The following is a 19773-nucleotide window of genomic DNA, read 5'->3' on the forward strand; positions in this document are numbered from 1 at the left end:
ACATAATTGTGTGTTAGATGTGTATTTAGAGTCCTAATTGTGATAATCCCACAATGACATAAGAGTGGCTAATTAGCATGTAGCCTTCACCAGAGTGTTATTAAACCTCATTGTGAATCCAGCCTCAAACAGCATCATGAAAACCGAGGAACTCACAGGACAGGTGGTGGTGGCATCATGCTGCGGGGATCATTTCTCCAACAGGGACAAGAAAACAGATGCAGCTAAACGCCCAACTGGGGAATCGAAAATGTCATGTTTGGTTTAAAAAAAATTTTAAAAACTCTTCACAGACAGACGGATAGATAGCAGTCGTGCAACACGCAGCTGTATAGACCCACTGTCGACTAGAGCCATCCAGTGGTGCTTTAAGGGAATTAAAAAACATGAAAATAATTAAACACTTTGGATTTGGCAATAAGTAGCTACTTAAAATGGTATCTGAAAATGAAGAGTATGTTTTTGTATTTTAATATACATCCCATCTCATCCAGATTTTCTTGAAATTTCGTTTTTGCTGACTGAATAGAAATGTGATTGTTTTTCTTCCAGTCTTTTATAATTACTGCATCTCCTCTCTCTTCAGCCATTTTCTGTAGTGGATTGTATTACTATAGACGTGTATTAAATTTTATTTAAGTATTTAGGGGCCTAAATGTTATTTGGTAAAGTAGCCAGTAATTTTACTCAAGAGTTGCGATAGGCTACGTCATCATAATATTACTCAAGTAAAAATAAAATGTGCAGTAAAGTAAAACTACTTTTACTAACGTAATTGTAATTGAGTAAATGTAATGAGTTGTAAATTAAGACAAAATGTAGAAAGGTTCAGGGGTATGAATACCTTTTTAAACTAGAGTAAACCCGAAAAGTCTTCCTGAAAGCTCCTATTTATTTTTTTTTTTCATTAGTTTTTTTTTCCTCTATATATTTCAGTTGACAAAATCTCGCTTAAATACGCAGGTAAAAATAAGACATGATAACGTTTAAGTCCACCTCTTTTTTTAGTGCGTTCAAACCTGACTGAACCGACGCCATTGCTCTCAAATTACCGCCATTCACTGTGACCAGACACGCTGACCCCGTAGCACAAGCCGTTTCCATGGTAACGGTCCTCATACGGAAGCTCGCGTGGATAACAGAGGGAGGGAGTGAAACGCGAAGCGGACGGGAGGGAGGCAGCGCTCGGAGGCCTGACGTGGAAGGAGTCAGGACCGGAGAAACAAACTCCTGAGCAACAGAACCGGCGAAGGTCCAGTCGGTCTGTCGCTTCACGCCACTCGGCAGCATGAGTCTGGATAAAGCAAAGCTGTGCGACTCGCTGTTGACCTGGGTAAGTCTGAAAGTTAGCGAGGTTTCCGAGCTAACCGGGGCTAACAGGTGACGGCAGGTGTTCGGAAAATTCACGTAAATAAACTCCTGAGGTAAAACGGGACGTCCTGTTTTACTCTCTGTGACAACATACAAGCAGCAACTAGTTCTTGGAAACGGTGTTAGCTGCTCTTCAGTCAAGCTAACAAGCTGTAAACAAGTTGAGCAATATGGACTTGGTGGTCTGCTTACCAAAGCAAAGTTAGCTGCTAAACAAACAAACTAACAAACCCAAACGGCTTGGAGTAAACCTCCAACATGCTAACTTTCCTTTGAAGCTCAGGGAAAACCCACTTGTTTGGAAGAGCCAAACAAGTGGGGTAAGGTGACACACTGAGCAAGTCTACAGTCCATCATAATTGTTTTAAAATCTTTTATTTAAGATGAATGTAAAAGATTCATCTTAAATGAATCTCATTGTGAGATGAGATTGATTTACTCAAACCAGTCACTTTGAGTGAGATCTATCTGCATTATCACTGGGCTGCAGGTCACAAACCAGTCACTGAATGACTCAAAGTGACTGGTGTCACTTTCATTAAGAACTACTGTTTTGTTGGACCTCTGTTGCAGACTGAAGTTCTAATATAAAATTAGATATATTTAAGCTCTAAAGAGAAATACGTTTGAGTATCTGGGGATTTGATTTTCATACATCTTTGTGCTTTTGTAAAATGATCTGTTTTTTGCTTCTTTCTTTTTGTTATAAAGAAATCAAATGTGCCCAAAGATTAAAATACTTATTTTTTCTCTGGTGATTTCTGGCTGAATTTTGTTTCAAACTGTGTATTTGAAACAAAATATACAGTTTGATTTGGTTCATATTTTGTAGGAACCAAATGACTTGGTAGTCATTTCAAAGCAGCTGGTGTGCAGCTGTATGGTTAAGTTTATATAAAGCGACTCATGTTAACATTTTTACGTTTTTATTCTCAGTTGCAGACATTTCAGGTCCCGTCATGTGACAACAAGGACGATCTAACGAGCGGAGTGGCCATTGCTCACGTACTCTACAGAATGTAAGCATTGCGTACTTATAGACTTTCTGCTCTTCTGATTCGTGCACAGGAAGGACTTAAATCAAATGTTTTTAAAAAAACAACTAATTTACAGTTCTGCTGAGAAGTTTACATCCTCTCTTTATCAGTATAAATGGACGACAGTCTCTGAATTCTTCAACTTCCGCTCAAATAAAAAGCTAGATGATTGAAACTTGGATACAATCAGGAGTTCACATATTCAGCTTCCCTGAAGATTTACTGGATAAGCTTTAGTTAGTTTGGACCAAAACCAGAAAACCAACCATTCTAAATTAAGTCTACCATTTCTCATAAAAGGTCAAACATCCAATCAGAACTTTATCAGAATGTTGTTAATGATTATCATATGTGTATATTTGAAACATGTACATATAATATTGACCCAGTGTTGGATAGAATGTCTTTTACATATATTTACACTTGTATAATTATTCAAGCCTCGGTTAAAAAAAATGGTTCTGATCTTTTTAAAAGCCTGATTTCGATTTTGGCTGATACTGATTGTTTCGATTTTTTTTGTCTCATTTTAACGGCAAAGTCATTGAGGGTGTTTTCACACCTGATAGTCCAGTAGACTCGCTTCAATTGGGAACCAAAGTTGCAACATTTGTTACATTTTCAGCTGGTGTGGTTCTCTTTCACACTGCATTGTGTCAAACGAGCCAGAACCTTTTGAAAAACCTGTTCCCCTCCTCACCTGCGGTGGCGCCGCACCAGGACCCGCTCAAGGATGTGACACATAACTCTCTGAAGAAGACACTGAGCACAAATTCCTTCTTCACAAAATGTAAACCAAAATGTAGTGGCATCATATTTTAGTCATTGTAGGATTAATCTTTTGTTGTTGGTAAAAGACAACGTGACATTTCTCCTGCTAGAATTAGAATATTGCGTTTGTTTGGGTTGTACTTACCCAGAATGCCCTGCATTATAGTCCACTTCCTGCTTTTGGATTGTTCTCCGTTTCACTTGCCGTTCACGTGTGCATTTGAATCAAGACCTCGGCTTGTAGGAAAAAGTTTTTTGTTTTGTTTTTTTGGTGCCTGAGCAACTTGCTTAAAAATGTCCTAACATCAAACCTGTTGTTCCACTTCAGGACACTTTAATTTTTTTTTCTCCCCTTCTCATTATTCCCATGTCATGTAACTTTAATGAGCATCTTTACTCGAATGCTACTGTGTTTAAAAGAGCAAAGGCTGTGTTACTGCTGCTGCTTCCTGTGGATTGTGATGTCCAGAGAGATGTATTGTGACTGCAGCTCTGCGTTCTCATTAACAGAGACCCCTCTTGGTTTAATGAGACGTGGCTTGGCAGGATCAAGGAGGAGAGCGAGGCCAACTGGCGCCTTAAAGTAACGTTTGAAGAGCAGCAGAACATCCCTTTTGTTTTTGTTGTCTTTCACTAGAACTAAAAAAAAAGAAATCACAGTGCCAACTCCTGTTTCTGTTTTTCTAGGTCAGCAACTTGAAGAAGGTCCTGAAAAGCATGCTGGAGTATTACCATGATGTAAGGCTGTTTGTTTTTTATCGGCTCCTCTCACTGAGTCAGAGTATCGTCAAAAGTTAATCTAGTTCAGTGATTTAATTCAAAACGGGAAGCTCATATTGTTTATAATCATTCCAGACAAATTGATACTTGAAATGTTTATTTTTGGTTATTTTTTGGCTTTGTTGTTTCTCATCTTCTGTACATTACTCAAAGGTTTCGGAAGGTTTGCTGGCCAGTCCAGCACAGTAGCTGCATTACAAATATGCTCAAAACTTTGTCGATATTCCGCTAATATTGAAAAAGAAATCACAATTTCGCAATAGTGGTGCTTTCGTTAAGTTACAAACACAATTAAAATCACACATTAGTTTGTTTATTCACTCTTTAAAGGGGTAGTAGTGTTATGTGAAACCGACTGTTTTGAGCTTTACATGTTATATTGTTATTCCCTCATCAAAAACATACTTGGAGTGTTGCTTTGATTCTTTCATGCATGTTTGAGGAATCCTTTAATCTCCATGGCAATCATTTAGCTGTGCAAAATGCTTTGGTGGACCTAGCCCCACCTTGTTGGAGCTTCATTTTCTAAGCTTCTGCCTCACTGACCCCTGCTCAGCTCCTTCAGACTAGTCAGCAACAATTAGCAAACACCTGGTGGAGCTGCACGTCTGCTGAGCTCATTATAGGAGCTGCTTCTCAGTGCAACATTGGTAAAACCGTGGTTAGGGTTAATAGAGGAGCCATGTTGTGATGACTTACTGAAGGTGGAGTTTCTTAAAGAGACAGAAGCCCAATTTCAAGGCTTAAATTATAAAGTCAAATTTGTTTGACTTTGATATAGACAACATTTTTATCATTATCTTTAGCTGTGAGCCATGTTTTCAAATTGAAATACTGCAACAACAAATAAAATAAAACGTTTTGACAATGTTCTGATTCTTTGAGCTGCGCCCTTACTTCTCTAGTTCTGTTTGGTTCGTGGCTGTGCTTGGACATGTGACCTTTGACATTCCCGTGTCGTGGCCAGGTGCTCGGTCAGCAGGTGTCCGACGAGCATTTACCAGATGTGAACCTCATAGGCGAGCTGGGAGACGTGACGGAGCTGGGCAAGCTGCTGCAGCTCGTGTTGGGCTGCGCCGTCAGCTGCGAAAAGAAACAAGGTAAAAAAAATAAAAGTAAACAAATGAAATCCACGCATCAACCTGTGAGAAATGATCCACGAGATTACTTTAACTCTCAAACACATGAACGACGCTTTTTCCCCATTTCCCAGAATAAACTTTAAAACACTAAAGTTTGAACCGTCGGTTTAATGAACCTGAGCTGGTTTCATTTTAGGAAAGATTATTTGCGTTAATCTGCATCTGGCTGCACATCGACAGCTTTTGTTGTCATCATCTCCCAAACAGAGCAAATCCAGCAGATTATGACACTTGAGGAATCTGTCCAGCATGTTGTGATGACAGCCATTCAGGAGGTGAGTGAGCACGCCGACTTACCCTCTCCTTGCTCTCTTTTTTTGTTTTAATCCAGATGTTAGTCATGGGTGTAATTCATACGCATAAACATTTAGACTGAAATAATTCCCCCCAAATCCTGCTTTGTGCAGTTCTAAGAATAGATTTGATGCTTTTGAGGGCCAACGCTGTAGGAGTTGATTAATATTGAGCTTAGGAAGATTGCCTTCAAATGAAAGATATTAATAAATCTGAGCAAACCTGCATCTGCCAATGCGGTTCTTGTCAGTTTTTATCTGTCACTTGAGCTCATTTCCTGCTGCTTGGTTTCAGCTTTTAGCGAAGGAACCGTCATCTGAACCAGGAAGTCCAGAGACGTATGGAGACTTTGACTACCAGGTAAATATCACAAAGTCAGTACAGGAAAATTATGAACCAGAGGATCATCTGTATTTATGTTTGTGAGGTGAAAGGGGTGAGGAAATAAAAAAAAACACAATGCTTAAATAGTCAGATTTAGTTTTTTTCTTTAAAATGGATGTTGTTCATCGTACATCCAAAACTTAAAAAGAGATGTTGTACGTTTTCTGTATTTAAAAACAGGCATCTAGTTTTCAATTTCTTTTGTTTTTTTGTTCGACTGAACAAATTTATTTTCAGAAAATAGAACAGAATTTGTTTCTTTTTCTTTCAAAACACAAAATCTTACCAAGATTTCTTTTGTCTAGTCGCTGCAAATATCTCAGTACACGTGAAATACGACACAACTAACCTACATTTAACATTTCACCAAGATATAGGAGCCTGATTTAAGTCAATAATTCCTTAATACAGTTTTAATAAAGTACTAGTTCCTCTAGATTATTTTCACTTAAATTGAGACATTTTTGTCTTTTATAAGATCAAAAACTGCCAGTGAAACTAGTACTTTTTAATCAATATCCAGAAATATTTAGTTGAAATGTTGTTAGTACTTTAGTTTTGCCTTTGTTCAAGTAAACTTAGACAAATGCAACAAATACTTTTGTAACATTTAGTGTTTTTGCAGTGTGCTATATTGGCCTGTCACAATAAACAATAAATCAATTAATCGCATGAGAAATTAAAAGAAACTCAATCATTTTCATTTGTATGATTTAGCGTTTTTCTCTTTTTACCAGAAACTGGATGATAAAAGTCTTCAGTCTGGTGTTTTGGTCCCAACTATTCCTTTTTAAAAGATCATTTTGTTTACAGAGACTTCATAATTCACTTTATTTGCTGTTTCTGTTCTTCATTTGTTTTTAGATATTTAAAATGTCTTCCAGTTCTATTTTTTAAATGTTAATTAGAATTTAAAGTTTATTGATAATTGAGAATGCCATTTTTATGGCATTATTACTATTGTATAAGTGAAAACGGTATCAAAACAACAATATTGTTTAGCGTAATAAGTTCTGAGACAATTTATCGTCCAGCAGAATTTTTTATCGTGACAGACTTAGTACCATATTCTGCCAAACTTACTAAATTCAATAAAGGCTGATTTGGCTTTATTATTTAGGGCTTCTCAGTAAAAGTCTCTGGTTCTAAGCATTGTTAAACTACGGCTATAAAAACACAAATACTTTTTGTTGTACTTTACATTTTCTATCATAAGAAAATAACATCTGTAATAGTTTTAATCTGACTACAAATAAATTCTCTCAGTTTGCATTGAGCACCTGCGCTGGATGCGGTAAAAAAATATTTAAATCATTTTTAAGCTGCAGTTGAAGACGAGCTTTTCAAATGATTGAACTTCACAGTTACACTCATTGTGTTTTGCTCTCAATGCAGGGAAGTTTGTAGTATTGTGTGAAACTGTGAGCGCTCGCGTTGCTGTTCTGACGCGCCGGTCTCTCCTCTGATTCCCTGATGTGACGTCTCTTCTCTGCACTCTTTCAGTCCAGGAAGTATCACTTTCTGAGCGAGGAAGCGGGCGAGAAGGAGGACCTGACGCAGCGCTGCAGAGACCTTGAGCGTCAGGTCAGTCGGCTAAACGGAGTTCACGTTGCTTTTTAGCAAACATTTTCATCTCTAGTAAAGTCAGAATCAGTTTTTTTTAGAAAGCTCTTCTCTGCGCCGACATGCTGCTCTCTGCCAGAGATTATCAGAACTTTTTTCACTTTAGCTTCTATTGGTTACCCTGCAGGATATCATCTTTCTCTCTGCTTATTTGTGACTTTTTTTTTTCTCCCTCTTCCCCCTTTTACACACTTTCTTGTCAGCAGTTGCATAACATCTAGATGAAACTGACACATTGCCTTGGGATGGATCGGTAGCCAACAATAATTTGTGCTTGCTCTCGGCCCACCTGTTTGTTTACTTGCTCGGCCCACACGTTGGGAATTAGTCAGCGGTGTTGTTTTAGGAGCTATTTGCTGTTACTGGCCCGGCGCTGCAAACACGCAATCTGTCCTAAAAAGTTCAGCGCGGGCTTATGCAGCTTATGCTGCCTGGAAAACGCGTCCCGTTTGAAAAGTTTCCGCTTGGTTTTTTCTGATGGTTAAAAGATCCAAATTGTTGGAGTTGTTTCCAACTTAAAAAAAATACAGCAGCAGTTCCAGTATAAGCATTCTTGTCGTATCTAATCTTAGCATGAGGATCTGGTTTAAACCGTCGGGGTAGGGGATAAGTGGAGCACTGTGAGGGAATATTGAACATCAGCTGACTGAGCAGCAGTGACGACAGAGCATGTGAAGTGACAGAGAGGCTCGTGTTTTAAAGACCTTCTTTGCACTAAAGCGTGGTGAGTTTCTTTTGTGTTATCTCATAGGTTTGCTCTAACTAAATCTGCTTGAAAATGAACAAATTTCTTCACTTTCACACACTTGGGAATATTTTTGCCTTGAGGATTTTTGTTCTTTACTTGCATTGTCTTTTATGTAGTCAAAACCAGGGATGCACCGATCCACTTTTTTTTTCTCTTCCTGTATCAATACAGATATCTGAAGTTTTGTTTTTTTTTGTTAGTTGTTTTTTTTGTTTTAACACTGACCAAATGTACTGAATTACATATTTATGTGATAAATCTGCACACTTGTGTATATACAAATGGCATCACAAGCTTGGTCAAACTTTAATTTGTTCAGTCGGTGCAATTAGGAGTAGAACAGCCAGTGTAATGTAAGCTGAAATCGAGAAAAACAAAAGGTGGAACGCCTTGATCAAACATGTAAACATAAACTGCAACAAACCTTCTTTGAAAAGGTTCAGAAAGTACAATAAGGAGTTCTAAATGTAACGTAAAATAAATAATAAAGCACAATGTCGCTCAGAGAAACATAGAATTAAACTGAATAGATCTCCCCTTATGGGTCGGGCACAGTGTCACCAATCTAGAATTTCTTTTTCAATATTGTGACCGATGCAGATATTTATATCTGGTCAGTGTATCTCTAGTCGAAACACCTCCACCCCCCACTAAATCTCTCGATGTGTGTTTGCAATGTTTTGCATCAAGTCTCTATGCCCTCCGGCAGCTGTCGCTGGGCGTGGAGGAGAGGTCGTCGCTCCAGGCGGAGGTCCGCTCCCTGAGGGAGAGGCTTTGCTGCAGCGACTCTCTGGATGCCGCGACCACCGCCATCACGGGCAAGAAGCTGCTGCTGCTGCAGAGTCAGATGGAGCAGCTGCAGGAGGAGAACTACAGGTTGGCCAACGCCGAAAAGATCACTGTGATACCTAGCAGCTTCTATACCCACATGTGAGATGTTTTGGTGCTAGACTCGAGTGTCTTCTCGAGTCACCTCGGCCGCGTTTGTTTCTCACCCACATGAACCGCCGTGTGTCTCAGGCTGGAGAACAGCAGAGACGACCTGCGCGTTCGTGCAGACCTGCTGGAGCGCGAGGTGGCCGACCTGCAGCAGAGGAACGAGGAGCTGACGAGTCTGGCGCACGAAGCCCAGACGCTTAAAGACGAGATGGACATCCTCAGGTGGCCGAACGCTTTAGTGGTTCTCTACTATCGAAATGAGCTGGAATGGTGATCAACGTAACTGTACATGTGCTTTAGAGTAGCAGTGTAGCACATGACACAATGAAGTCGAGTTTTTAAAAATTTTTTTTATGTATAGCACATTTCAGCGACAACTTTAAAGTGCTTTACATCATAGCAACATGATACAGTCATCAATGAAGAAACGAAAAATAAAAATGACATTTTGTCAAATGCTATCATCAGGCAAATACACCTTGGATATATCGATCAATGTTCCAGTTATTATCAAATGATAGCCTTGATTTAAAACAAAAATATTAAATACAACAATATTGTTGTTTATCGCAATAACGTCTGAGACAATTTATCGTCCAGCTAAATATATTAAGGTGACACAGATCAGGACACAAAGCTGACACCACCTTTCTTAATTGAAGGCATTTGTTATTCATGTTCAGCGATAAATGACTTTCCCCAAGCATGATTAGCCGCTACCCACACTCTCTGTCCCTCTGCTGCCCCCTCAGACACTCGTCTGACCGGGTGAACCAGCTCGAAGCGCTGGTGGAGACCTACAAGAGGAAGCTGGAGGATCTGGGCGATCTGCGCAGACAGGTGCGCCTCCTGGAGGAGCGCAACACCGTGTACATGCAGCGCACCTGCGAGCTGGAGGAGGAGCTGCGGCGGGCCAACGCCGTCCGCGGTCAGCTGGACACCTACAAGAGACAGGCACGCCGCGTCGCCGCTTCATCTGTTCGCCATCTGAGCGATGATAAACTGAGTCTGGCTGCTGCATGTGTTTGGAGAGATTTGCTGTTTTCCTGGAGCGCTTCTCGCAGACTGTGTGCTTTCAGATTTTTTTAATTTTTTTTTCTGTGTGTGTGTATTTATTTATCTATATTTTTCCAGGCTCATGAGCTTCACACCAGGCACACAGCGGAGGCCATGAAGGCTGAGAAGTGGCAGTTTGAGTACAAGAATCTTTATGACAAGTATGACGCACTGCTGAAGGAGAAAGAAGTGAGTTGTTGCTCCTCGCCGGCACATTTGGAAAATGTTGTGTGGATCAGCACTTCTCTGCTGCTGAGGCTGTCGCCAGGCAGATATTGTGCTGCAGACTCCCACCTGATCTGTCGCTTCTAGAAAAGTCTCAGATCTGACAACGATCCGTGTCACATAAAGATTGATGTATTGTTTTATGAAAATGAATATCCAATATTAATGGGTTTGTAACAGTAGCAAGTTTAGCTGTACGATAAATTATTCAGCACATTATTGCAATGAACGATAATATTGCTGTTTTGACACCAACTTCAAGTAATATCACGCAAAAACAAACTAATTCTCATAGATTAATCGTCTTTAAATTCTAGTGAACATTCACCTTTGGAACTGGAAGACATTTTAAATATCCAAAATAAACTAAACGGATCAAATGAATTATGTCTAGTTAGGACTAGTTGAGATCAAAGCACCAGACTGAGGACTTTTGTTCCGTTTTTGTAGAAAGAGAGAAAAAAGGAAAATGATAAATCATGCAAATAGAAATTATTGAGCTTGTTTCAATTTATCACACGATTAATTGATTTATTGCTTATTGCAACAGGCCCAGATATTGATACTACTATCATGGACGACAATTTGTACCACTTTTATATAAATATCCGTCACGGTCAACAAATGCTCCCCTCCAAAACAAACGACAAAGACGTAAATAATAAAGTATCTGCTGTTTAGTTTGTTTTAGTTTTAGTTATCGGACCGATATGCAGATGTTAAAAAAATCAGCCAGTGCCAACGTTGAAGATTTATCGTGCATCCTTTGTGCAAAATTCATTGTTTGCTGATGTAACATAACAAAACACGAATAATAAAACAAAGTTTATCAAATCAGGACTTGGAATATTCTGGACAGCGTGTTTCCAACGACCTTTTCTCTTCTGCAGCGTCTCATTTCAGAAAGAGACTCGCTACGGGAAGCTAACGACGAGCTGCGGTGTGCGCAGGTCCAGCAGGGCTGCCTGAGCGGAACAGGTGGGAAAATCATCCCGAATACTTTTATTTATTGATTGGTAACGCATTGAAACACGATGGCGTTTCGTAAAACAATTCATATATCTTTCTTTCTCTCTGTAGGAGACTTGTCTGACGGTGATGTGACGGTGGGGAACCTTGCTGCAGAGATCATGCCCACTGAGCTAAAGTAGGTCCATCTATCCATCTGAACCAGAGCTTACGCTGGGGCTGTGTTCATTGTGGCGTTTTATTTTTGGAAGCTGAACGCTCAGCTGGCCAGTGGATCGGTAACACACGGCATCACATAAGAGCCTCCTCAGTCAGTCCCACTGTTCCCCGGTCTGTCTCCCGTTCCTTCCCCTCATCCTGCCTTTCTGTTGTTCCCCATTTTCTGCCTTCGACAGGGAAACGGTCGTCCGTCTGCAGAGCGAGAACAAGATGCTGTGTGCTCAGGAGGAGGCCTACAGACAGAAACTAGTGGAGGTCCAGGCCGAGCTGGAAGAGGCACAGCGCAGCAAGAACACCCTGGAAACTCAGAACAGGTGGGAGTTTGTTCATGAATTCATTAAATGGTTTAACTTTTTTTTTTTTCGCTCAGCAGTGTTGGATAAGCATTCCCTCCCCCCCGGGGGGCCACCATATTGTGCGTTCCCGGGTATTAAACTGTTGATTTGGCTGAGGGAAGGAGCGATATCTGCCTAAATGTCAACTCGCCCTCTGGACTGCGTGTGGAGCGGAGCTGTGTGGGCTGGGCTGGAGGACAGGCAGCAGAAAGCCAGATTGTCCCTACGGCGTGTGTGTTTACGTGCAGGCGTGTGTGTGTGTGTGTTTACATGCCTTTGGGCATGTGGACATGTGGGTGGATTGTTTGTGTGTGTGTGTCCAATGCAACACCAGGCTGAGGGTGTGGGAAGCATCCCCGGCAACAGTAACAGGAGGAGAGGAGTGGAGTGAGCATGCTCAGTAGAGCGGAGCGCTGAAGGGACGACAGGTGCTCACAGCAGATGCACAAAGTTCCACTTGAAACATCTTTAACCCACAGTGGAATTACTAGATAATTTAAACAAAGATAATTTAAGGATCTTTTTTCAAAAGAGGATAGTGACATATATGAAATGCTCAGTTCTGAAAAGGACTATTACATTGTCAAAAGAATCCTATACAGTTTATTTTTGAAAGTTCACTCATTGAACTGTTGGAGGGAAACGGGTTTAATCTAAACATTTAGCTTAAATATTTTCAGTTTTTTAGCAATATTTTTTCTGGGACGACAGTTCTGTTTCTTCTCAACTTTATTTCAGACAACAAAGATACAGGAAGGAAATAAAACACAGTAGAAAACAAGTTGTAAATACCTTGTTGATGTAGTGCTTTAGCATTAGCTTCTTCTTAATACCACGTTGATGTAGTGCTTTAGCATTAGCTTCTTATTAATACCACGTTGATGTAGTGCTTTAGCATTAGCTTCTTAATACATTGTTGATGTAGTGCTTTAGCATTAGCTTCTTAATACATTGTTGATGTAGTGCTTTAGCATTAGCTTCTTCTTAATACCACATTGATGTAGTGCTTTAGCATTAGCTTCTTCTTAATACCACGTTGATGTAGTGCTTTAGCATTAGCTTCTTATTAATACCACGTTGATGTAGTGCTTTAGCATTAGCTTCTTAATACATTGTTGATGTAGTGCTTTAGCATTAGCTTCTTAATACATTGTTGATGTAGTGCTTTAGCATTAGCTTCTTCTTAATACCACATTGATGTAGTGCTTTAGCAGTAGCTTCTTCTTAATACCACATTGATGTAGTGCTTTAGCATTAGCTTCTTCTTAATACCACGTTGATGTAGTGCTTTAGCAGTAGCTTCTTCTTAATACCACGTTGATGTAGTGCTTTAGCAGTAGCTTCTTAATACCACGTTGATGTAGTGCTTTAGCATTAGCTTCTTCTTAATACCACATTGATGTAGTGCTTTAGCATTAGCTTCTTAATACCACATTGATGTAGTGCTTTAGCAGTAGCTTCTTCTTAATACCACATTGATGTAGTGCTTTAGCATTAGCTTCTTAATACCTTGTTGATGTAGTGCTTTAGCATTAGCTTCTTCTAAATACCATGTTGTTTGGTGCTTTAGCATTAGCTCCTTTTAATACTGTGTTAATGTAGCACTTTAGCTCAGTGTGAAAGCGCTATAACCCGTTCACTTTTCCGTCTTTAGCAGAACCATTAGCTTTTGCCAACAGCTGTTGAAAAAGTGCTTTAGCTTCAGCATTAGCTTCCACTAAATACTGTTAATGTAGCGTTTTAGCTAAATACCATGTAGGTGTTTTAGCAGAGCTATTTTTTGATTACTTCTGTAAGGTTAGCTCAACTAACGTTTTAGTTAGCAATGCGCTCCACTGCCTCTGCTGCTAACACGAATCAGTCAACAAATAAAATGATGGTCCTTAAACAAGATGACGGCATCGTAGAGTTGGTAGTCATTTCAGACTTGGAATACTTTTTCATAAAATCCACATTAAAATCTTCCTTCCTCCCTGTCGTCCCTGCCAAGGTTGAACCAGCAGCAGATCTCGGAGCTGCGTTCTCAGGTGGAGGAGCTCCAGAAAGCGCTCCAGCAGCAGGACAGCAAACACGAGGACGTGAGTGGAATAATCTGCCTCTCCTGCTCTGTTGCTGTTCGCCGTTACTCAGCATACTGTCCACAATCAGGCCGATGGAATGCTGACTCTTTATAAAAATCATAATCAATTTATCATTTCTGAAAACAGAAAAAGAAAAAGAATCCTTTTTGCACGGCTCACTGAGAGATTAGCTAGAAAGACCACTTGGCCTTGGAGGACTGCAGTGTTTGCTCTCCTTGTGGGACCTGTTGTGTGGGACTTTAACCCATGTTTGCCGTGGTGATTCAGCGCTAACGCCTGCCCCTCTCTGTTTGTCTCTCTCCCCTCTTCCCCCCACCCTACATCTGCCAAAATCAGGCCATCGTAAGTACGGCCCGTCGTCCGTCCAAGAGGCCCATGATTTCACTCTGCAACAGCTTGACTTTCGCTGCTTACACGTTTCAGGTTTTCATCCTTCACGTAGCGTGAATCTTACGTTAACGTTTTGTTTTTTCTCCTCCTCTTATTGAACCAAAGTCATCTTTGTTGAAGAAAAAGCTGGAGGAGCATTTGTAAGTCATTCACCGCCGCTGTTGCTTGGCGCCGGTTTACCACCGATGGGATTCGTCTAAAGTGACTCATTTGTTTCAGGGAGAAGCTGAACGAAGCTCACTCTGACCTCCGGAAGAAACGGGAGGTCATCGACGACCTTGAGCCCAAAGCAGACAGCAACAGTAAGACCCGTTTTTTTTTTTGTTTGTTTTTTTTCCCCCTCCCTTACTCTCCCGGCTTATTGGTTCATGCTGTGGAGTTCTGAACGCGCCCGTTTTTTTCAGTGACCAAGAAGATAGATGAACTCCAGGAGATCCTTCGGAAGAAGGACGAGGACATGAAACAGATGGAGCAGAGATACAAACGCTACATGGAGAAAGCCAGAACGGTCAGTCCTCGTCGAGGGAACACACTCCCCTCATCAACATGGCTTAAATAAGCCATTAAAGTGACGGCAGCTATAAAAGCCTTCCGTCATTTTATAGCTTCAAATGAGAAGAAATCTGCTAGATATTTACAAAACAAAGCAGTCTTCTTAAAGGGACCCACAATCAGTTGTAACATTCAGACTTTATTTGAGGAACATTTAATACAGATTTATTTTTAAAATGTATACGGTAGCGGACGTATGCTAGGTGCTACAGCGCTAGCTCCATCAGAAAAATATTTTTTGCACTTTGAGCGGCGTTCAACCCTTCCAGTTCAACCCTTCCAGTTCAACCCTTCCAGTTCAACCCTTCCAGTTTGAACGCCAGCGCAGCAACAACACAGGAAAGCGAAGATGAGGAGAGACTGATTTTATGTATTGCACAGACTGGAGGTGAAGCGAAAGTCGTCTTTGTTGAAGAAACAAAAATGAGTTTTGGTATTGCTAGTACACAGAGTAAATACCAATACTTTTTATTTAAGATTAATCAAACTTTTGGTGTAACCGCATCCTCAGTCTGGCAGGCATTGTGGAAAAAAATGGCGGCCCCTGCAGGTGAAAAATATAACCACGGTGTACAATTTTTTAAGTTATTGTGAGGTTTTGCTGTGGGTGCACCGATTTATTGGCGCCGATTTTCTTAAAATGGGAGATTGGTGATTGACCAATACTTTTATATAAAAACAATCTTATCACCTCAGCAAAGGTCTAAAAATGAACCACTCTCCTCTTCTGCTCTGCAGTGACAGACCTTTGACTGACGGACTCAGACACCAGGTCATGTTTGCAGTTAACAATAGTTACCAACTCAGCAACTTTCTTGCTGCATTTAGCGACAAAAAAATTGGTACCGGCCAAAATCGGAATCGATAGGTCAGGCTTTTTAAAGATTGGTAATCAGTGATCGGCCAGAAAACAGCAATCGGTGCGCCGCTAGTTTTTATGTTTAACAACTTCCAAGTAAATGAGAATATTTCAACATATTTTGGCCAACATGTTGAACTAGTTGTGGATCCCTTTAACTACTAGTTGCTGTAGGTTTTTCGGCTAATTATTCTCTGATTTATGTTCGATGTTAGACCCCGAACATACGTAGAGCTGGAGTCTTATTCAGGTTTCTCAGTGGCTGAAACATGAGATGTAACAGCAGTGAAGCCTTTCAAAAGCACTTCTATCTGTTAAACTTTACCTCATTTTTTTTATGTCGCCACCACAAAATTAATATGATAAATCATCACGTTGAAATGTGTCATTTTGAAGTGGAGGAATGTATGGTTTTTCTGGGTGTTTTTTTTTTCTTTTCTGACCAAAGTTAAGCTTCAAACTGCAACATGTTCTGGCACCATTATGCTGTGGAAATGCTAATCTGTGAATGCAACTGTTTTATGTCAAGTAATATTCATGTTTTTGAATGACTTAACCAAAGCACACACCTAAAATCTATTCGAAATGAAGCAGCAGAAGGATCTAAAACCTACAGACTTGGTTACAGACACACACCACACTTTTCAGATTTTATTTTCGACAGTTAGGACGCATGTTCAGCGTGACGAAGCGTTTCCGGGGCGATAGAACGGCGTCACCAGGAGGATGTTTTCTGTGTGCAGGTGATCAAGACTCTGGATCCCAAGCAGCCGGCTCCGACTCCCGACGTCCAGTCTCTGAGAAACCAGCTGACCGAGAAGGAAAATAAACTCCAGCATCTGGAGGTGAGCCGCGTGAAGAGCGTCGGCCGGCGACCTCCGCTCGTTTTTTTCCCCAAAGTGTCACTAAAAAGCGCCGGGCGCGTTCGTCTCTCCTCCAGCACGACTACGAACGGAGCCGAGCCAGACACAGCCAGGAGGAGAAGCTCATCATCAGCGCCTGGTACAACATGGTCGGTACCAGGAGCGACGCCTCGTTTTCCCAGCTCCGCGTCTCGCTTAACTCGCGCCGTTTCCTCCGCAGGGCATGGCGTTGCACCAGCAGGTGTCGGGCGAGCGGCTGGGACCCGGGAACCAGGCCATGTCCTTCCTGGCCCAGCAGAGACAGTCCACCAACGCCCGGCGTGGCCTGGTCCGCCTCCAGCCCAGATGAGACGGGACCAGACGGCGAGGTCCACCTCTACCTTGATGCCTTCACTTGGACCGCTGCACATATTTCCCTCCGTCTCTTGTGTTGCTGCTGCCCCCTGCTGGCTCACAGCCACATGAGAGTATTGTGTTTTTCTGTAATTAGCCTCCAGCAGGCTTTGTCACCTTTCCAGGTGACTCTTTTTGTTTCTTCTGTAGCCTCTTCAACTCAGTCTTGTGTTTTAATCTTTTTTATTATTATTATTATTTAATGTTAGGTAAAACGGTACAAGTTTAGATCATTTTAATGTGCTGGAGAAGGGTATTAGTAGGAAATTTCCGGTTAAAGAAGGCGTAAAGTATAAAATCTCTACACTGTTTTTGATGAGTTCTCTCCCGTCTTCGTCTAAAATGTAAACACTGGAGGAAACCCGGTCGTCAGGGGTGGTTGGGAAATGTTTAGTGTTCACTTGAATGTTTTTCTGAAGTGCAAACGTCTTAGAACTCTTTACACTGGAGCACTTTTATTGTTAGAAAGCTGGACGAGTTTAGTGCCTTGTATAGGATCAAAACTGTTTCCTTTGTGGAGCAGACCGGCGATGAAGATGATCAACCTCTTCTCTGTTTTATGCATCGAAGTTTAGATTTATGTTTTTTATTTTTCTTAATATTGTATTTTTAATTTTTTTTTTTTATCACACTAAAGGTTGAAACAGGGTATGTGGTTGTGGGTGGAGCCTAACGGCGCTCACCGCTTCCCGCTGCTGGAGTCGTATTAATCCCAGTTTAAAGCTGGATGATCAAACTACTGATGTTCGGCCATTTTGTGCTGCTGACGCCTCATGGAAGGAAACTTTGACGCAACGCCAGAATCTGTGCCGTTTTCTGACAGGAAGCGAGCAGCAGATAAAAGGCATGATCAAACACTAAATCTGCCTTTTCTTTACCTTTACCCTGACTTTTCTTTTTTTTTTATATCTACGTATTTTCTTTTTTTATTTATTTTTTGCTCATCCCATATCAGAACTGCGATCTTGCAACTTGTTTGACCCCCGTTGACGCTTTGTGCCGTTTTCTCTTCAGGCCACAATCATGTTGCTGTGCACGTTTTTCTGCGTTCATTGCTTTTGTTTTATTTATGGTAGCATGGTGTGAAGGAGCTTGGCTGTGTTTTCATACTGTGGTCTGGTAGATGAAGTGGTGCTGTGACGGGGATCTGAGGCACGTTAAAGAGCCGTAGTTCTGTTCTACTGCTGCACATCAAATAAACTGGATCCGAACAGGAAAATCACATCTGTTTGGTTTCTCTACATTCACTCTTTTAGGTTCATCTAGAAACTTCTGTACATGAAAACGACATCAGGCCTTCAAAAGTAATTATACCCCTTGAAGAGGGGGAAGGAAACCTGCGAGAAAAAAAAAACTGATTCATCTCAGAAATATTCTAGAAGAAACTTGGGAAATTTCAAACAATCAAAACCTTTTGATTTCTGAAACTAAATTTTCAAAACATTTTCTAGAAAATTGAATAGATTCCTCTAAAAATGTTTTTTTTTTTTTTTTTTTTCAAACTTTCCACTTTTGGATCTCGGATATTTCCAAAAAATATATAAATTCTGGAAAATTGCAGAGATTAATATAAAATTTTCTGAGTTTTTAAGTGGTAAATGTACTCTTGTACACTTCGGGGGGTTTTCCGTCTACAATGGGCCGAATACAGCTTTGCACTTAACACTTCTAAATATTAAAAATAATTATCTTTTCAGTTGTGTTGGAGGATGTCTGAAGAAACAGCATCGATGAAGCCCGAGGGCCACGCAAGTCAGGTGGTGGCAGAATCATGCTGAGGGGTTTGAGCAAAAGTGGTAGAGGTTTCAAAAGACTAGAAGTTGTAATCTACAGTGAGAAAAAAAAAAGTTTTACAAACTTTAAACTATTAAATTGGTGGTCTGAAAAAATGATACCCAATGCTTTCCAGGATTTAGGTAAAAAAAAAAAGATTAAAACCAGGGTTTTATTATGTAACAAAATGTGTAAATGTTTGACTTTCCAAAGCTTGGGTTCTTCTCTAGGAACGTTGTGATAATTCAGTCACAATCTTAAAGGTCAAGATGAATAATCAAAACTTCTCACATCCTTTGTGCAAGTGTCAAAACAGCCCACTGAACTGTGGGAGGGCATTGTTTATCGATCACACCAGTTCACACACAGCTGAACGTCTCCATATGGAGTCACCAAAGATCATAATGATCAATAACACAAAGCAACAACTCTGCTCTCTGTAGCGGTGAATCCTGGATTTAAATAAATCTTTAGCTTGACAAATCCTGCGTCCGCTGAAGCTGTACCTTCCTCCACTGGACTTCTAGTCACATGAACTCGTGTGATTTTTGTTCTTACTGAATATTACTTTATTGCGTTTATTGCTGCTCATAACTTCTTACATGAACTGAAAGCAAAAATCAAGTAGATTTCCACAGAGGTGATGAAATAAGCATAAGACATTGTACATCTTTTTGAATTTGATATGTACAGACGTGCAGAATAAGTAAACTCCGATTAAAGGTTGGATATTTCCATTGTTTTTTTGAGATTATGCTACTCTAAATAAAGTATTTTATTTTTAAAAGCTTTTTAAATATCCTTACCAGCGGTGTCAAGTCACTGCATTTGGGATGTGGAGTTGTACGACACACCTTCTTTATCTGCAGGGTGAATATAGTTATTCTCTCAGAAATTTATATCAAAAATAAAAAGGAACGTTATTTAATTTCAACAAGTGCTGGAGGAGCTGAATATGTTTTTTGTTGT

The 19773-nt window shown here is 40.5% G+C and overlaps 1 protein-coding gene across 2 annotated transcripts; it reads left to right on the forward strand.

The window, feature by feature from the left end:
• The first annotated feature begins 937 nt into the window (after nt 1-937).
• On the forward strand, nt 938-18255 carry LOC102224745 (hook microtubule tethering protein 2). 2 transcript variants are annotated; one of them, XM_023349229.1, is made up of 23 exons: nt 938-1333; nt 2308-2390; nt 3690-3762; nt 3867-3917; nt 4927-5059; nt 5309-5376; nt 5690-5755; nt 7283-7363; nt 8860-9026; nt 9171-9311; nt 9842-10043; nt 10224-10334; nt 11261-11348; nt 11451-11517; nt 11735-11872; nt 13884-13971; nt 14311-14316; nt 14470-14504; nt 14584-14666; nt 14769-14872; nt 16519-16620; nt 16716-16787; nt 16859-18255. In XM_023349229.1, exons 1-23 carry the CDS (start codon nt 1289-1291, stop codon nt 16985-16987), a joined length of 2133 nt encoding a protein of 710 aa, XP_023204997.1. In that variant the 5' UTR covers nt 938-1288; the 3' UTR covers nt 16988-18255. The 2 variants fall into 2 exon arrangements, with proteins under 2 accessions (XP_023204997.1, XP_023204998.1); XM_023349230.1 differs by lacking the exon at nt 14311-14316 and having other exon boundaries at nt 940-1333.
• The last annotated feature ends 1518 nt before the right edge of the window (nt 18256-19773 follow it).

Source organism: Xiphophorus maculatus, chromosome 16, assembly GCF_002775205.1.
Source record: "Xiphophorus maculatus strain JP 163 A chromosome 16, X_maculatus-5.0-male, whole genome shotgun sequence".
Lineage (NCBI taxonomy): Eukaryota > Metazoa > Chordata > Actinopteri > Cyprinodontiformes > Poeciliidae > Xiphophorus > Xiphophorus maculatus.

Bases quoted from the DNA above. Each gene is read 5' to 3' on its own strand.
- LOC102224745 (XM_023349229.1), top strand. From the start codon at position 1,289: ATGAGTCTGGATAAAGCAAAGCTGTGCGACTCGCTGTTGACCTGG. The intron at 14,505-14,583 runs GTAAGTCATTCA...CATTTGTTTCAG, and splicing joins AAAAAGCTGGAGGAGCATTT to GGAGAAGCTGAACGAAGCTC. The intron at 14,667-14,768 runs GTAAGACCCGTT...CGTTTTTTTCAG, and splicing joins GCCCAAAGCAGACAGCAACA to TGACCAAGAAGATAGATGAA.